The sequence below is a fragment of the Protopterus annectens genome, chromosome 1.part2 (genome assembly GCF_019279795.1).
Source record: "Protopterus annectens isolate FY-2018-M chromosome 1.part2, PAN1.0, whole genome shotgun sequence".
NCBI classification, from domain to species: domain Eukaryota; kingdom Metazoa; phylum Chordata; order Ceratodontiformes; family Protopteridae; genus Protopterus; species Protopterus annectens.
This window is the reverse complement of record NC_056727.1, coordinates 1,174,540,724-1,174,561,266: the sequence shown is the minus strand read 5'-3', so window position 1 is coordinate 1,174,561,266 and position 20,543 is coordinate 1,174,540,724. Positions and strand designations below refer to the sequence as shown.

At 39.0% G+C, this 20,543-nt stretch overlaps 1 protein-coding gene across 1 annotated transcript in view; it reads right to left on the bottom strand.

The window, feature by feature from the left end:
* Positions 1-20,543, bottom strand: part of PTK7 (protein tyrosine kinase 7 (inactive)) — a 2,009,558-nt gene that overhangs the window by 341,918 nt on the left and 1,647,097 nt on the right. The window contains exon 15 of the mRNA XM_044060033.1: positions 4,837-4,992. Coding sequence (XP_043915968.1) covers positions 4,837-4,992 — 156 coding nt within the window. The remainder of the gene's footprint in view (positions 1-4,836; positions 4,993-20,543) is intronic.

Sequence of the window (20,543 nt, the reverse complement as noted above, 5' to 3'; positions counted from 1 at the left end):
AAAGATTGCCTTTTTTAACTTTTAGCACAACAGCTCAGGCAAAAGAAAGCAGAAAGGGTTGTTGCCAAGCTTAGGGAGCCTATAACAAGGAATATAACCAGAGATCCTGCAGAGGTATTAGAAATAGTTCGGAAATTTTATGGTAATCTGTAAAAAGCAGAGAAATATAGAAATGAAGAAAAAGTGCAAATGGAAATGTTTATGGAATAATGAAATATGCCAAGGTTAGATTAGAGGAGGTTAAATTATTAACAGTTAGGATAGGAAGAGGCAAGATAAAAATGGTGATGTATAAAATCAATTGAAAGGAAAATCTGGAAGTTTGAAAGCTAGGAGGGATAAAGATTTGGGAGAAAGCTGTGGTGGCTGTAAGACCCAAAGATGGCAAAGACTCATCAGTTCTAGTTTCATATAGACCTACTTTGATTCTAAACCATGACTATGAAGTATTTATGTGTAATGGCTAATGCTGTTTATTTTGCTCATACCTGAACTGAGAATTAAGGTTTTGGTTGGTTGTTTTGGTTATACCTGAACTGAGACTTAAGGAGCGCATTCCACCTAATTACTTGAGTGCAGGCATATGCCAATTTTGCTCACTGCATTTTCTGGTGCCTTTGCTGTATTTTTTAGCAAATCAAGTACTTTGAAACGTGACTTGCAAAAAGTATCTACACAGGGGTACTTGTTTTGAGTTAGACAATTGAGCCAAAATGGACATTGGCTTTTGGAACCCATGCTTTGACTCTCCTAGTTTGAGAATCTGGACACTAGGATTTGGTATGGCGAGTTACCCCTAAGTTGATTTATTCCCTCAGACCCTTTGCTGGTAGAGAGACTTTACTCGCAGGTCTTAGCCACCTCCATTTTTTTTTCTTTTCTTTTTTTTATTAAATCTAAAAATAACCCAGACTAGACTACTAATAAAGACTGTTATTTGCAGCTTTACTTCTGTTGCTGCAGTTTCCATCTGACTGGGTGACACATTAGAAATTCTTTCCCTTTTTCTGTGGAGGGGAAACAAAAGGAAAAATGTAGTCTTCTAGTGATTATCCTCTGCAACCACATATATTGTGTGATGGCCTGCTAGGTTAGAGGGTGCAAGGACAAGTGCCCCCTCCCCTGACTACCTCTAGAGTGTGGCAGTTAGGCAAACCCTCCAGGAGTGCTGGTACAGCTTCTCTGTGAAAGGGTTGCAAAAATCCTTGATTCTGTGGACAACCTCTAGGCAACATCAGTTATGGTTACACCTCCCCACCCCCCTCTCGGGGGGGTGGGGGGTCTGTTTACAACAGTGTCTTGGCTAAAACCTTAGCTCTCCTATCTTCCTTTCTGGTCCCTAGAAAAGGTCATTTGTGGGCTGGAAAAGCAAATTCTGACCACATACAAGGTCTTGCCTTCCTGTTCACTCCTAGTGAGAGTTTCCTTCAACTTTGGTTTAGAGTCAAACCGTCAAGAGGGGTATTAATGAATGTACCGCTGACTAGAAGTCTGAATAGTCGAGATCCTAAAACATGAACCCTTTGCTGAATGAGTTGCTTGACTTTTTTTCTGTTAGTGTTTTACAGCAGTGCTTACTTTTAGGGGAAAAAGGAAGGAGGTTTAAAGGCCATAATGGCCTTGAACAGGCCATGAGAAAGTCTATCCACTCCTTCTCCCATAGGAGTGGAAACAAGTTTGGTCTTCTGTCGCTTTTTCTTAGGGTTGACATCCATCTGAAATCAGGAGCAGAGGCTCTGTCTGACCCCTGGTGTACTTCAGTTTTCCAGGAATCTCTTCACATACTAAAGTTTGCAGAATGCCTTCTGTTCCCTCTAAGATAATGATACGTGGTCCTCCTCCTCTTCAGCAGCCTTTTTGGCTGTGTGGTCTCTGACACCATACTAGCCTCCAGCTCGGTTGCGATACAGGGGATCGGACAAAGTCAGACATATCGCGGGTTCTGTGACGTCTGCAGGTACATCAGAATCAGACTTGTCAGACAGTCTCAGGCCTAGGTATTTTGATTTTTTTCTTAGGTGTGGAAGGTACATTAGGAGTGGAGGGATCCACCATCTTAGATTGGGACAAAATGCTTATGTCTCTAAGAACATGTTCAATAGAGAAAAATGGGAGTGCAATGTCTGAAACAAAGGACTGGCAGACGGAACAAGATTAGTAGTCAAGTTTTGCTCCCAAACAGAAAATATACTGGGTATGGAGGTCTTTGCAGGGTACCTGCTTACTGCAGTCACGCTTACCCTTCCCCTAGCTGACATCTAACAAATCACAGCAAACCAGTTTAAACAAAAATGGTTCCCCAATGGGTCACTTGTCTGTATCAGAGATAGCTTATGGCACAAATGACCACACAAACATCAGACTGATTGGTGCGAGACCTGCATTCAGACTGGCAAGGAGGTATTCTGAAGATTTATGCCCATACTTCCTCTTATACACCCCTATGTTTGCAAGCAGAGGTCATATATCAGACATACTCTACTGGGAAGCTTTAGGCTGTGGTACCCCAGCTGGACGTAAGCAGTGAAAATCCCATCTCTTTGGAATACTGTTAATAGCGATTTCAGTCAGGACATCATCTGCTTTTATGTGCTCTGCTAGAGACAGTCTCGCCTAACCCACAGACACAGTGGCAGTGTCTTGCATAATGCATCAACTGCACAACAGATGTGCTTCATGAAGTGCCTGACAACTCGGGAAATGAAGATGCATTGTTTAAACTCCTCCCTCTTTAGGTCTTTATTCTACATCCCCTCTCCACCTTCTGCATCAAGCTGAAACTTCCAACACGCGAGTCTGGCAGTTAAGGGCCCTCATGACAAAACAGCACAAGGTGCAAGTCTTGCACCCAAAGCAGTCAGGCATTTTACACTTGCAGTTATTAGGAATACAGTCCCTGGTTGAAGGCATAGCTCCCTTGCTTGAATTCAAGAAAGCAATTTCTGAATCCATTAATGGATTCTTATGGAGGTGTTTGTGGGTGACATGAACCAAACAAAAATGGTCTGGCTTCCTAGAAGTAGTGGGTTGGCAGTCTACTTCCAAAAAGACACAATTATATTCATCACCAAGGTCTTTCAGAAGTGTTAGAATGACCACAGGTTTGGGTTGAAGCAGGCCTGCAAAATTCCTATACCTAATCTGGGCCTGAGAAAATTCCTTGCCGCCCTACTTAAAGGTTTTCTTCATTCTAAGAATGTCATCCCCATGTGAAATATTCTCTAGGGTAAAAGAGAAGATAAGGAATCCTCAGTGTCTGATTCCAAATAACAGATGGAGACATCCAGTCAATGTAGGTCAGCTCTGTTTGCCTCCAAGTTTGAGGTATCACGAGTCCCTCTTGAGAGACCGTTCCTTATTCCTTTCAGCAGGAGGGCAACATGACATTGAACTCCCAGGCTAAGCCTGTTACTGGTCATTTAACTAAAAAGTCCTGCTTTGGGGGGGGGGGTGAGGCTCACTCATCCCAAGCTGAGGCAAACTATACATATCAGTTTTGGCTTACACATCTTAGGCCTTTGCTGGAGATGTGGTCTTTCCTACAAGCCACAGCTCATGGGCAGATGTCCAAACCTCAGCCTGGTCCCCTTCAACCCCTGGATGTTGCCTCTCCTTCACTGATAACAACAAGCATTGTAACCAGTGGCCCATGGAAAGACCTCAAAACCAACTGACAGCAAAGATATTTTATTCTGGCTCATGATTCAGTACTCTGGGCCTACAGCATGGTAGCCTCCTGAAAGGTCACACTGGAAGCTTAGGTAATAACTAATGCCAAACAACAGTGGCACCTTTGAGTCTGAAGGTGGGGCTATCTGAATCTGGCATTATGTCAACCTCCTGACTATTCCACCTTAGGTGCTTCTCAGAGTAGTACTTTTACTTAAGCAGGAGGTTGGAAGAACAGTCTGGAGACATGTCAGACCAGGACCAGCACTCACCCTCTTCAAAGAGAAGTATTCCTGGAAAGATTCTGGCCAGCATATTAATGTCCTTTAATTAAAAGATGCAAATTAAGGATAAATGTACATACCTTGCTCTGTGCCCAGGGAACAAGATGCAACTTGTGGAAATCCTTATGGAGAATTTGCTTTCTACACCTAATGCAATTAATTAACTTTATTAGAAACATAAATATCCACACAATCTTCAATAATCAAACTATTGTGTTAAGCAAAGCAGATAATCCCCCCACATGGGATACTTACCTGAAACTTTGAAAGCAGACCAACCCAATGGAGTGAGAACACAACAGAACTGCAGCAAGAAATACATGAAGACTGTGCTGGCTGAGGTTCCTTTACACCACTAATGTTCTGACATCAAAATGAAGGGGCATCTGCAAGGCCAAGAAGATGGAAATAGATCGGGAAGCTGTGGAGTTTCTGCAAGCAGGAATCCCAAGAGCCAGTACTGAAACAATGAATACAAAATCGGCAGGTATGTAAGCACATCAGGAATTACCGTTGCTGGGAGTGAAGTTACGATTTGCTTACCTTAAAGTGAATAAAGATTATACATACATGTGCGCACGTATATGGCAAATAAACTCACTGTGCCCATGAAGATGGATGGTACTGTGCATTTAAGCACCACTGTTGCAAACAGCCCACATACTGAAAAGTTAGTATGAATTCATGATAATGCAGAAAACTACACAAGCATCTGAAACCAATAATCAAAATGACAGCAACACTGGGATAAACACCAAGGAGTCACCTAACAAGTGCACACAAAGCACATAGAATGGAAGGGCCCAATCAGGTAATTACTACAGCTGTATTTCCAGTTCAAAATGTATTATTCTGTATACAATTCCTAAAAAAATGTACATACCAAGCGTTGTAAGCATCTGCAGATTGGAACGAGGAAAGTGCAGTCTGTCATTGATGCTATGACGTTTTGCTGCGGATGTCGCTGTATTCAGAGAGGTCATAGCTACCTCCTCCTGAATTTCTGCTGTTGTCTGCCCATTCTGTTGTATAGTGGCTCCTGTAGGATGTAAAGACATAATTCAGCGTACTGCTCTGAGCTTTTATATTTTATCCTAACCCAGTGAACAAAATGTAGACAAACCATTCTTTTTAAGTGGTAAGAAATATTAATATGCATTTCACACATTACACATCAAAGAAATACTACCCAAAAACTTTGCTGGTATTCCACTTCTGGTGTAAAACATAGTGGGAATACGTATCTACACTGTACGATTAATAAGGCATCATTTGCTGATATTACTACTGTCATCTTTATATCTGTCCAAGGTACCGTTTTGTTTGAGCAATACTGAATGATTTTTAGTACTCAAGGCATGCACACCCTACTTTGCAGACACTACCAGAGAGAAGTCCTAACACAACTAACATGGTTGGAAAGTTGGCCAAATAAATGGCAATGAAGCTTTAGTAAAAACATTAAAGCATTAGTTTAATTAATCCAATTACATGTACACCCAAACACTACAGGTGGTGTACTACAGAGAAGAAGAAACAAATGCTTGGGGTTATAACAAATCCAGTCTAATCTATGTAGTACACTGTGAAATGGAAGTGGATAAGGCTAACAGGCTACCGGAATGTACAAGCAAGGTGAATGGACTCAACAGATTAGTGTCATCCTCTTACTATGCACGAGGCTAGTAATTCCACTTCTAAAATACAACTGCTGGGATGACTTGCAAATAAGGTATGAAGTAATCTTAGGAAAACTAAAAGAAATACAGGTGCTACACTATGAAAAACAGAGTGCTGCTGATAATTTGTTCCAGCTAACTTACCCACTTAAATAAGATGATGTAAAATAAATGGAAAAAAGTAAAAGATAGAAAAAAGGGTGAACATGAGGTAATAGAAGGATGGGCGGGAGAACGACATTAGGTAAGGACGGCATTCCTATCATGTCTTCAAAGGAGTTGTGTGAGAGACAGAAAACACACGACCTGAAAAATGTAGAGGCAGATGAAGGTGGGACTTGGGACAGACTTTTTACTTCACTGGGGACAATGATAGCAAGACAGTATGATGGAGTGAGATCAACAGAGGGGTTCAAACGTGCCCAAGACAGTGGGAATATGAATAGGCAATACATAAAGCAGCATTTGGTCTGGCTGGGGTACTTGAGCAGACAAACTCTTGGCCCATCAGAAGGTTTTAAGTTAAAGGGTATGCCTACATATACTCGTGTGAGCTAACTGCTTTTTGTGCTAAGTTTCCAAATGACAGCACTGCTGGATAGCTGGTCTGATTATATTAATGCTGTTACAAACCTGGACTTCTACCAGCTGGAATTCAAAATGAAAGAAATGAAGCACCTTGTTCTAAGCAAAGCAAAAAAAAACATTTCTTAGACACTACTGCTCTTGGTAAGAGATTAGAAATAATGGACTCTGATAAAAATAAATATTGCAGCAGGTGAAACACAGTCACCATGAACCTTAACAGACGTGTTCAGAATGTTACCGACCAAATACTTAAACTTCATGATTCTGTACTTACTGCCTTTTTCACATGTTCATGACCTGTGCCCTCTGTGAAAAACTCATGTGCCACAGTTCAAGGACATGAACATACAGCAATTCTTGTTTTCATAAATAGTCCAATAACTGCTGCCCTTCTCTCCCTCCTGAATAAACATGATGAAGTAACCACTCACAGCTAAAAGCAAAGCATGAAGATAATGCAAAAGGAATAAGAAAATGATGCAAGAATGCTGGATACTGTACAATGTAAACTACAACAGAAAGAAACTATATACATCGCTACTGGGTTAAGAAAACTCAAGTGTAAACTTAATATCTCCTGTATTAAATCAACCAGCAAGGGCAAAGTGCCTCGGAAAAGCATAAAGACAAAGTCCAATGGAAAAAACTCACTGAGGCTCACCACGGCAATAAGAAGCTGACCTTTATTTGTCAAAAAGAAAATAAATAAAAGTATAAAAACAAAGAAACGTTTCAATCCAGTAAGCGCTTTCACATTTCAAAGAATGCTTCATCAGACTGTTCAAAAACAAAATTACGTTATGTCCTTTTGGGAGAAGGAATTCATATTTAAAAGTGAATATCAATACAACATCCATTACTTTACAAGGTATCTGGATGATATGTTTTTGATTTGGACAGGTACAGAAAAGATGCTGTTAGAATTTCGAGCCTATATAAATGACAAGGTGGAATAATTTCTAGCCTATATATAAATGACACGGTGGAATTCCTTACATTTACACACGAATACAGCATGAATCGGGTTACATATTTGGATACGGACTTGAGTGGATAAAGATAAAAATGTTTAATTTCAGGAATTCATAGGAAACCAATGTTTTCCAATTCTTATTTGGATTACAAAAGTTGGCACCCCCACCATCAAAAGAAAGTCCATTGTAAAAGGACAATTAGTCAGAGGAGCTAAGATGGTGACATTGGAAAATGAGTTTCTGTGTGAAATACAGTTGATCTCCACTATATTTGAGAAAAGGGGTTGCCCATTGGCACTGACTGATAAAATCAAACAGGAAGTGGTTACCAAAAGTCAGCAAATTGTGTATAAGCCTATTTTAGGTGCCAACAATATTATTTTGGGGCCACATAATAATGTAAGCGTAAATGTCAAGGTTAAAGATATGGCTAGGAGTTTTATATCTACTTTTAATACAGACTCCCAAAAGATAGGGGCAATAATTAGGAAAAACTGGGACATCCTACATATTGCTATAGATGAAGTAAAATTATTGGGGGATGAGCCCAAGTTGGTGTATAGAAGGGGCAGGTCATTCAAAGACATCCTGGAATCTGGCGCTTATAACTTAGGAGATGGTCATAAAATTGTGGGCAATTTTAAGTGTGGTATGTGCTCAGAATGCTCTCACATCCTAGTTTGTAGTAGGAAGTTTCATCTAAATGGTAAGGATATTTTCATCAAATGCCACTCTGCCAAAGTAAATATGTAACATATATGGCCAAATGCTTAGAATGTCTTGTATTTCACATTGGCAGGACCTGTAGACGCTTCAAATATAGGATCTGTGAACATTTATCCGATATAAAAAACAGGAAGATGACCAATGCATTATATAGGCACATATATAACAACAAAGAGCATGCTTTGGCTTTTTAATTGTGCAACAGATAGTCCAGGATATTACAAGGATTTGTTGTTGATGAAAATCTGAGTATTTGTGAACGTAGGCGGCAGTTGAGACTCAATGCCACAAACTATCCTGGGATTAATGAAAACGTTAGTATCAACAGTGTTTTAAAGTAAAAAAAAAATTTAGGGTAATATATAGCTCAATATTAGTTTATTTTAATTTTTGAGCATCATACAGGTTTAAAGCATCATTTCATTTATTTTTTGTTCAACTGTTTAATTGGATGAATACACAAGTATTTTAGGGTTGAGATCATTAGAGTCTTTGTTCTGAAGAAGTCCTATGTCCTTTTGGGATGAAAGCGCTTAACCTATTGGCTTTTACATATAGTTAATTTTACGGAATTTGATACTGCATTGTCTAATAAAATAAACAGAGTTGGATTGCTGTTTTTGACTGTCATTTGGCCTCCAAGTGGTTAATAGTTGATATTCGAGTAAAATGATTGTAAGAACATCACAAAGATTATGCAAGAAGTCACTGTACAGATTAAAATGGTTTGCTTTTAAGTGCTGAATTCAAGTAAATAATGTACATGTTTACAGATGAAGTTATTTCTGAAAAATCAGCTCTGCTAACACAATGTTGTGAAGAGCTCAAAGCAAACATTTAAGCAGCAGCTACACAAAATATTAAGTTAGGACTTTGAAAATTACATCAGCAAACAACAAAAATGTATCATTCTGTAAAATGTCTTTCTCTAAGAAGTTTTCTAAGTGGAGAACAGATGACACAGTGGAGCACACTGTAGACTGAAAATGACAGGACAATCTGCAAATGGGATTGGGAAAAAGAACCCTCTCTTTATTGAAAGCCAAAAAGATAAAATAATAGATGGCGTTCTTAGGAAGGCAAAAACTAAGATAATATTGTGGACAAGGAACAGACTAACTTGCTGGATGTAAACAGGAACACCCTGGGTGCAGAAACTTATGAGGAAGAATGCTTATGGCGTCCTAAAGGAGAGGAGAGGTCAGCCTTAGACAGTTAGTATTGTAGCCGGTCAAGATAGGGCAGTTTTGGATCTGATAACCTGCTCAAGATAGGGCAGTCTTGGACCGGATAGCCTCAACTAAAGAAAAGAAGGGAACAAGTTAGTAGTGGGCAGCCTTTAGGAAACAAATGATCACCGAACACTGTGGTTCATCACCAATGTAGACAGAACTGAGACGATCAAAATATAAGCTCTAGACTACAAAACAGCACTGATAAAATGTGTATCCTTTCAGAAAAGTTGCAACTAATAAGTGTGGAGGCAGGGTAGAAGAAAGGAGTTATGCAAGTCAGTTCACCACAGTCAGATTTTTAAACAAGACAAGTAATGCAATATAATTCCTTAGTCATTGAAAATAACAGGTAAATAACCATCTTTCCTGTCAAAACATCTAGCCCCATCAGATATTCGTAAAGCTCAGCAGAGTAGGTTTCCTCCTTACACTGGCAACATCAACATGACATTAATCAGTAATGGGGAAAACAGCAAAACACGTTTGTTTTTGTTTTTTTTCTCTCTCCAGAAACAAAACTTCCAAACAAGTGTGCTTAGGAAGACATCTTGCACATAATATAGTCAGATCCTCCAGAGCTAGGCCAACAAGCCACTACCAAGCACCCTTCAAAACCTTGTTACCTCTCAACCTGTTAGGGGAAGAAATTTGGACAAAGCCAAAAATAATCGGGGGACAAAATCCAAAACATAAGGACAGGTTTTAAATATTGCTCTTATAAACACAGAAAATGTCTAGAACAAGATTTGTGTTAACTGCATTTTTTTGCAGGACAATAAGTCTGAAGCTCAAAAGTATGCCATTATTTATCGACTTCAATCCTCAAAGATATGCTAGAAAACCACAAACTTTATAAGAAACAGACCAAAAATATAAGCTGAAAATCTGGACAGTTGAAAGTTAAGCTGGTAGGTAAGGGCAGAATCCCCCTATAGCCCCCAAAGAAGTAGGGTGCGATGCAAAATACATCACCCAAGTGGAATTGGGGTTGGGGAACAACCCATACTGCAGACGTAATGCTGGCGATTGTTTATATTAGGACACATCAGGATGTGCAGAAGCCAGCACAGTCTCCGGTGTGAAGTGGGCTGGTCTTACAATCTCAGACCTAAGAGGTGAATGTTTGTGCGGCTCATTGTTCTAATGAAAATAAGTCTGCAGGGAATTTTTAAAGTCTGCTAACTCCCAAAATCCCACCTCTCCATATTTCATGAGTGCCCCTCCCCCCCGTTTCATCATCATCCATTTCCACTTTGAATTATAGCTTTCCACTTGTGCTATGTATAGGAGCTTTAACTGTGTAGCTCTGAAATGCCCCTTCAAATCAGGTAATCCCAAAACACCTTGTTCTATTGGAAGGTTCAACTTCTCCCACTTGAATTTTGTCCTCTTTCCCTTCCAGATAAAATTCTTCAACTCTTTATTAAATGATATCCACAGCTTCTCCTCTGGTGATAAAAATATGCCTGACTGGTGTGCTTGCATCTTGTTATCCATATTAATAAGAGCTTCTGATTTTTCAGTTTTTCTGCCATCTTTTGTTTAGTCTCTTCCTACATAACCCTTGCTGCAACAGCAGAATTCATTTAACCATACTAAGTACTTAATTTGATCATGTACCCATAAATATGGGTACTACTGAAAAAAATCTTCGTGTTGGTAGACAGTTTACAGCTATTGCCTTTGTTTTACCGTCATTAATTTTGTATCCCAAAAAGACTTGAAACGGTCTTAGAATGTTCTACAGCAATGAAATGTCCTTTTCTGGTTTTATCAGGTACAAAATATCATCTGCAAATAAAGCCAACTTTCTTGATTATTATACCAATTATATCCTTGAATGTCTGAGTCCCTTATTTTATTTGCTAATGGTTCTAAATTAACAAAGGGGAAAGAGAACATCCATACTTGGCTCCACTGGTCAAACTGAATTATCGGAGAGGAACACCCCCCCCAACTTTAATTTATACCTCTGATCCCTCATACATCCTCCTAATCAACCTTATTTTATCTGGGACTGCAAATGTTTTTAATGCCCTACTCAAAATCCCAACTTACTCTGTCAAATGTTTTCTCTGCATCAAGACCCCGAACAACAGTGGCATTTTCTTACATTCTGCTTCCCTCTGCATCATCATTCTATTAGTATTGTCAAACGTTTGCCTCCCCTCCACAAAGTCGCACTGATCCATATCCATCAATTTTGGCATCACCTTTCCCATTCTTTTAGCCATTACAAACATTTTGTAATCATAGTTTAGAACTGAAATAGACCTATATGAAGCTGGATTAGATGATTTTCAACATATTTAAGTATTACAGCCACCACAGCTTTCTTCTCGGATGCTGTTACTTCTTTTAAAATACAGTTAAACAAAATCTTCCAGATCTTTCAGATTTTTTCCCTCTCAACTTCCACAGGAACACAATCTATTCCAGGAGACTTTCCTGCAGACTGGTTACACATCACCATTATCTCATCTCTTCCTGTTAGTAACAGTCTCATCTACCCTTGGCATATTTAATTCTTACATAAACATTTCCATTTGTGATTTTTCTTGATTTCCACATTTCTCTGCTTTATACACATTTTCATAAAATTTCCAAAATACTTCTAATAACTCTACAGGATCTCTTGCTACCTTCCTTGTTATAGGCTCCCTAAGCTTGGCAACAACCCTTTCTATTTTCTGTTGCCGGAGCTGTTGTGCTAGAAGCTTTTGTGCTCTAATTATCAAAAAACAGTTGCTCAATGACGGCCTTTGTAAACTTATGCATGGTATTGAGGAAGTACCTTATTTTCTCTTTAGCACTCTGCAGTTGCACCTCTTATTCTGTGAGATTCTCCCTATTCTGCAATCCTTATAACACGTTGTTAGTCCTTAGTCCCTCTAATTTCTTTTACTTCTTAACCATATACTACTTTTATTTCTACCCTATTTTAAACTACACTTTCATTTTATCTGACTCCCCAGCTATATTTTCTGAAGAAATTTCTTTCACTAATTACTCATGAATAATTTCCACTACCCATTCCTTAATTCCTCTCTTAACAAGTAGGTAGGGAAGTGCCAATGTCTCATTTTTGTGTGTCATTATCCTGCATTTTTATTTTAGTTATTGCCATGTGATCTGAAAGTTATTGGGTGCTTATCAAAATTTTCAATGAAATGAACATGTTCCTGTGTAATACAACTTCTATCTAGCCTAGCCATTTTTTTGTACCATGGGGAATAACTTATAAATTTTCCCAGGCTCCTGCTACTGAATTCATATTTTCCATACCAAATGCTTTCACAAATTTCTTCAAAAATGTATCCTCTTGTGCTAAATTTTCCATTCCAGGACCCCAGATAGATCCCTCACTGTTGCAAATCAAATTTCACTCCCCACCTATAAGCATTATTCCCTACTGAAAGCTGATTTGCCTTAAAATTTTAAGCTCCATTGTAGTAGTTTAGCTGTGATATAAATATGTGCCAGCGTAATCCTCCTCCCTTGCCAGTAACCCTATTAAAAATCTATTATCATTTTTTTCCATACTTATATTACTGTTGGAGCGCCTCTGCCAATTAATATAAGTAGCCCCTTTTCTTCTGTCTCAGATATTCCTCTGAATAACCATCCTGAAATCCTTTATCAAATTCACATGCTTAATCCTTTCTAAATGTCTTTTTCAGCATATTCGCACTCTACATTTGTTTACTACAGCTTACTATGCTTTTTTGCATATACCTGTGAGACCATTCACATTAAAGATATGGAAAGTGTTGTCATTATAAGTTATTATTCCCAACTGTTATGCTTAACAGCCTTTTTTTTAAAAATGTGTAGTCTCAGCCTTTGTGTTGCACGCATACACTAATGTTTGGTAGGTTAGTCTTTTATACAGTTTCTTGTCATATCCTTTTAAACCTACAGTGGATATAAAAAGTGTACATACCTCTGTTAAAATGCCAGGTTTTGAGATATATAAAAAATGAGACCACAATAAATCATTTCAAGACTTTTCCCACCTTTAATGTGACCTATAACCTGTACAATTCAACTGAAAAACAAATCTGTTAGGGGAAAAAATATATAAAATAAAAAACGTACAATACGCTGGTTGCATAAGTGTGCACACCCTTAAACATACTTTGTTGAATCACCTTTTGATTTAATTACAGCATTCAGTCTTCTTGGGTAAGAGTCTATCAGTATGGCACATCTTGACTTGGCAATATTTGCCCACTTCCTTGCAAAAGGACTCCAAATCTGCCAGATTGCAAGGGTATCTCTTGTGCACATCCCTCTTTAGGTCACCCCACAGATTTTCTATTGGATTTAGGTCTGGGCTCTGGCTGGGCCATTCCAAAACTAACTTTCTTCTGGTGAAGCCATTCTTTTGTTGATTTGGATGCTCGCTTGGGGTCATTGTTGTGTTGAAAGGTGAAATTCCTCTTCATCTTCAGCTTTCTAGCAGACACCTGAAGGTTTTGGGCCAAAAGTGACTGGTATTTGAATCTGTTCGTAATTCTCTCCACCTTGACTAAAGCCCCAGTTCCAGCTGAAAAAAAGCAACCCCAAAGCATGATACAGCCACCACCATGCTTCACCATGGAGATGGTGTTCTTTTGGTGATGCGAAGTGTTGTTTTTGCACCAAACGTACCTTTGGAATTGTGGCCAAAAAGTTCAACCTTGGCCTCATCAGGCCATAACACATTTTCCCACATGCTTTTGGGAGATTTGATGTATTGTTTTGCAAATTATAGCCAGGCCCGAGTATTTTTCTGTGCAAGAAAAGGCTTCCGTCTTGCAACCCTACCCCCTTAGTTCACAAATATGGAGAATAAGGGAGACTGTTGTCACATGTAGTACACAACCAGTACTTGCCAGAAATTCCTGCAGCTCCTTCAGTGTTGCTGTAGGTCTCTTGGCAGCCTCGCGGACCAGTTTTCGTCTTGTTTTTTCATAAATTTTGGAGGGACGTCCAGTTCTTTGCAACGTCACTGTTGTCTCATATTTTCTCCACTTTTTGACGACCGTCTTTCACTGTGTTCCATTGTATATCCAATGCTGTGGAAATTTTTTTGTACCCTTCTCCTGACTGATGCCTTTCAACAATGAGATCCCTTTGATGCTTTGTAAGTTCTCTGCAAACCATGGCTTTTGCTGTAGCAGGCAACTGAGTAAATGTCAGGAAAATACTACTAGGGTTAATCAGAGTCTCTGATGGCAGGTGTGTAACCAAGAAGACTGAATGCTGTAATGAAATCAAAAGGTGCTTCAACAAAGTATTAGTTTAAGGGAGTGCACACTTACGCAAACAGCTTATTGTACATTTTTTATTTTTTATATTTATTCTCCTTAAAGAATTGTTTTTCAATTGAATTGCACTTGCTATAGGTCACATTAAAGGTGGGAAAAATTTTGAAATTATTGTGGCCTCATTTTTTATATCATGAAAACCTGGCATTTTAACAGGGGTGTGTACACTTTTTATATCCACTGTATGTCACATCTTACAAGACTTTGTTTTAATGAAAGCCCTCAAAAAAAAAAAAAAAAAAACAACCACACAAAGAACACATCCATAACCTATTATCTTAAAATAAACACACACAACTATGTACAAACTTAGCACTCATAATACGAACAACTGCCCCAGGCTGATGGCTACCCTTAAAGGCCTGAATTGACCTATAATGAAGGGAATCCATGCTTAGACGCAAGGTAGAACCTGTGCTTCTACTTATATTTACTTCTTTCCCAGATGTACAAAACTTGGATATTTTCATAAAACATTATTTTCTAACCATCAAAAGAAAAGCATATTCTGTTTTATTGTCCTTAGCTTGTCTATACAGAAACAAAAAACAGATACACAGCTGCCTACAACTATAAGCTTCTCAAGCTGCACTGTGAAGATTTGTTTGCTAAAGAAAAGCTATTCATTGCATTCAGTATTCTTATTTACTTGCTTCTCCTTAAAACATGTTATTAGATCAATCCAGTCATTCACCTATACAAAAGTTAGGAAAGGCACACCAATTTTACTTCTACAACACTTTGTCCAAGCATTCTTCTCTTTTTTTTTTTTTTTTTATACTGCAGTGCCTACATTTCTTAACACTGAACAAGAAAGGAGGAGGAAAAATGGGCACCTATTAACTTTCATATCACTGTTTTACACAAAAATAACTTAAATAGCTTTATTTTATAACGTGCAGTATATGTCATGTTTTATAAAAATACTGTCAAGAACAAAAACTGTTTTACTTACAGTTGCCCATTTCTTTCCTCCTCCTCTCTCCTTAACGTTCTTTTAAACATTAATGACATGAATTCGGGCATATGCTTTGTAGTCCCCTAGAAATTTAGCAAAGTCAAAAAAGTCCAATATTTCCATTTTTTTTGTTCAGCCATATTTCATAAATGTGGTCGATGTTTTGTAACCACACATGTATTCATTTATTTCTGAGTTGCTGACTTTTTTCCTGTTGATCTCCATCTCCCAACTGCAGTCGGTTCATTTCCAAACTTCTCCTGGTTCTAGTCAACTCCTATGCTTTTTTATGTCTCTCAAGCATTTATCCTTTGGAACACTGGAAAAGGTTTCATTGACATAGTCTCTATATGAGATTTATTATCAGAAGAATAAGAAGCAGAATTCAGTTATGTTTGAAAGCTCAATTTTTTTTTGTACAAGTGTTTGTATTTACTCATTAGCATGTTCTCGATCAATAAATGACAAACCCTCCAGGAAAAAATATTCTGAAGATAGCTGGATACGTTAGCTTGAATTTCACACCTGCTTCTTGCCATTCCCGGACGGCTGGAATAACTGTATCTTCTTCTGCCTGGTGTACAGTGAGTAATCAATTTCCACAATACTCTATCTCCAACTTTTAGTATTTTGTTCTTCTGCCACAGTTTTCTTAAGACAACTCTTTCTGCTGGTAGGACTGCATCTTCACTATTAGAGGTCTTGGCTACTTTCTCATAGCCAGGTTTGGAGCATACATACAATGTGCCCTTTCAGTTAGTAACTCCTGCTGTGAAATACCAGTCCAGTTGCTTATTTGTGTGTTCATAAAATTAACAGTCTATTCCTTCCAGTTTCTCTGGTACAGCAGAAAATCTTTGGTTTTCTCTACATATCTGTCCTCTAATTTTATCATTTTTTGAAACCTCTCTTCTTGAGCAGTCTCATACTTGGTCAGCCTGTTTCACATTTTGACCGTCATTTTTGCAGTTTCAGCTCATCTGAATATCTGTTTAAAGCTTCTTTCATTTTGTTCCAGTCTTTTGTTACTTCAGTTGATATACTCCTTCAGTGTTTCATTTATGTCAAATCAGCTCTGAGCACATTTGACCAATTTTTTCCTGCAGTTGACTGGAAGTCATGTCTTCCACCAAAGCTGGAACTTGATTCTTCCTAGCCAGTGTTTCCTCCTCACCTTTTGCGACAGATTTTCTTTTCAGGTTCTCTACATTTCTTCTATGCTAGCATTTAGGCAATGATGCACTTACTAGCTAGTAACTGAAATTTACCCAAAAAGAAATTCAATGGCACTTTTTTCTGGGTTTCTGTCTTCAGAATGAGTAGGCTGAAATTAAGCTGTTATTCAATGTGCAGCCATCTTGGAAGCCTTCAGAACTCATCCCTGACGGAGAAAAAGTAAGAGAGCCCTACAGAAAGTGAGACTCTGATAGTCAAACAAAAGAACTCCTTAACCTTCACAGGCACTTCTGACATTCCTACACTACCAAACTGAAAATGTGCTGGTTACATCAAGTTACTAAGTTTCAAAATGTAATCTGTCTTGTAAAGGATTGTGAAAAATCCACGAAACATGCATTAATATATCAAACCTAAACCAGATGTGGGACTATCAGTGGTTACAACATATAGTGAGAATGTCACCACAGATATGGGCTAAAGTCATAACACACGATACTTTCAGATAATCGATTTTACCAACTTTAGTTTAAAACTACAAAGAAAACAGTCAGAAAATCAGAAAGAGAGAAGCTTATTTACTAATGGATACGTGTTAATTTACCTCCCCAAAGGTTGTACAGTGATAACAGAGGGGAATACAATAATGAAGACATGACAGCTATCAGATGCTTACACTTGACAAGCCCCCATGAGTAAAAGACGGTTAGAAAGACAAAATGCAAAACCCAATTATGTTTAAAAACAAATGTACATAGTAATTCTGTTAAAAGCAAAGCATAACAGAAAGAAATGCTGTGTAAGAACTTACCATAACCTTAGATGTCCTCTTCTACATGCTGCTGTATTCACATCAGGGAGTTTGCCTCTGATGAACTCTCGCACGTCCAGCCATTATACAAAAGTTAAATGCTACCGCTAGGGTGCACATGACATCCTGCGCCTATCTCGGATGGTCGTAAACGGACATCAGGTATAAAGTGGACATCAGCACGCACCTCTTCAGAACTGAATGCCGCTGGAATGAGCGACTACGGAATGGTTACTCCAGGAAACTGGAATCAGGCAAGTGTGAGGGGGAAGGCTGGGTGGGAAACTATACAGCAGCATATAGATGAGAAGGACAACTAAGGTTATGGTAAGCTCGTACACAATACTATGTCCCTTCTATGCATATGCTCTTTTAAAACTATCTGGAAATATACAGAGCCAAGTAAATTTTTTTGGTTCTTCAGAACTGTGTACTGTAAATTGTTGCTGGACTAATTTTATTCAGAGTTGTGCACTATTTTTGATTCACTGCATAGTTTTTCAGCTCTCTGCTGAAAGTGTTTTGTCCCACCTCCTCTTATTTTCTGCAGTGTCTTAAGTTCTGACTATCTGAAGGATTACTTGCATAATCATAGACCCTGTTAATAGCCTGCATATCGTTGCTGGAACCTGTGTCTAACAGGGTTTACTATCATAAAAACGACATTCACATACCTCCCAGTCATCCAATCATCAGTCATAATGTCAAAAAGGGAAATATCTGCATGTAAAAAAAGAACGGATCCATAAATCCACCGAGGACCTTATTTCGAACTACTGAACAGTGCACAAACGAATGCGACGTCCACTGATGAAAATGAATCTGTGACGAAGATCTGCTAGCCGCAGTAAATAAAACGGAGAAATAGGGTGGAACTACAAGACGACACGATTAAAGAGCTACCGGTCGTGAAGATGGTCATTTAAATTGATTACATTGTGGTGGTGCTGCGGTAGCGTTGTCGCCTCACAGACGTTGCCCGTTCGATTATCAGAGCATCTTCTGTGTGGCGACATGCGTGAATGGGCGTTCCTTCGTTGAAGGTTGTGCGTTCGGCCCGGCAAGCCAGCACGTAAAAATCTACTGCTAATCATTAGCCGACCGGAGTTCCGCTGTGGCGACACCTAACCGGGAAAAGCCGAAAGACACAACAACATTGCGAAACAGGTGGATTTATTTGCTTAAAGCGTATGCATAACCTGGAGAACTAACGAGATTACTTTCGGTGTGGAAGGGTGAGTAAAACTGATATGCGAGTAGGTAGTTTAAATGTGTAATGTAAATAACAGTATAGTAGCAAAAGTTATAACATATGTTTGTACAAGCTCATTATGAGCAGTATTATGTGAATAAGTATTAATTGCTCATTGAACCGTGACATCCACAAGAAGTAATATATTAGCTGTAACTAAAATGGAAAAGCATCTTGCTGTAATGGTTTTACAAACTCTGCATATGTTTTTTAAATTGTATGAGCTGTTGTGCACTGTGGTCAGTATTTGACATTGGCAGTAGATACATGAGCATATAGTCAATGTGTGCTGTGACAGCTGTTTGCATAGTCATGTCTAAGGTGAATTACATAGTAGTAGGACAATTCCTTTGGGCTATAAGCATTATTCCATTTGTTGAATGAAGCAGTGATAGAGCTGACAGTGATTGTTATTACATTGTGAAATGCACAAAAGAAAAGCATATGATTGTTATTACATTGTGAAATGCACAAAAGAAAAGCATACTGCATGATATTGTGTACCTGTGTAGGTATAAATTATAGCTGTATACTGTTCTATGTAGTGATTACCAGCAGGCTTTTGTTGGCAGGAAACATGTATTGGCTTAGGTGTCTATCTGTATAGATAGTATTTGGAAAGGGCACGTGTAGTCAGTGCATTTTATAAATGTTTGTCCATTAGGTGATGTCTTTCATTGGCAATGCAATCCCTTTGTCATGAGTTGTGTTTGTGCTACTTGTGATATATACAAGTGATATATACAAGTGATACAGGCCTGTACTACATAGCAGTAATACCATTCACTCTTAGTAATCAAGTTACTGTTGTTGATTTGTAGGTGAGCTCAGGTACTATGGCAGACCAACTGACCGTGAGTTATCCTGGTGTTATTGGCTCATTGTATGGCACTGTGAAATCACAGAAAGGTCTCCTAATTCTTTGTATTGATGGTTACTAATACTACCTTGAAAAGAGCAACCCTGAGAAGAATTACTGGTGTTGCACTCAGAAGGCAAGGCAGAGGTGTAAGGGCCATTGTAGAACGGCGAAGTGTGCTGGTGAGGAGAGGCTACTGAAAAGCATTGGCCATTTTCACACACCAGATGTGGTCAGGGTAGAGCAGACTAGGGTACGTGAAGCCATTAAAAGGCGTGCTGAACAGACTCTTGAGGATCCATGCAAGATTGTGTCTGAGGTCCTGGCAACCACGTCCACGGACGTAGTGACCACCATGAGTAATACTGATGCACTGAAGCAGAGTGTGCGTAGGGTAAGGCGTAGGAACAGCACGTATCCCAGAGTAGACTTGGCAAGTCTGAAAGATTTAAGCCCAGAGATGATACCACTGAAGCAGGGACACTTCATCATTAAACACAGTGCACTCCGCAGCCATACCTATGATGTTGTGTTTCTCACTACAGAGGGTAATCTAGGCCTGCTCTGCAGTTCTGAGTACATTCTTGTTGATGGGACATTTCCCATTAGTACCAGGGAGTGTAAACAGGTATACTCTGTTCACTGCAGCTTGGATGGTTCCAGCAACAGCAAGGTAGTACCTGTAGTGTATGCCATCCTACCGTCCAAATGCGAGGAGTGCTATGATCAGTTCTGGGCAGCCCTGATGGCATTATGTGGGGACTTCCATCTGAATTTCCAGTCAAGGATGGTACTCGACTTTGAGAAGGGAGCAGTGAACAGCATAATTAAGCATCTACCTAAAAGTACGGCAAAGGGATGTTGGTTTCATCTGTGCCAAATTATATGGAGGCGGATCCAGAAGCTTAACCTGACGCAGGTGTATGGCACAGATACTCAATTTGCACCGTTATGTAAACAGATACCTTCACTTGCTTTCATACGCACAGAACATATTATGGACACTTTAACATCTATTGA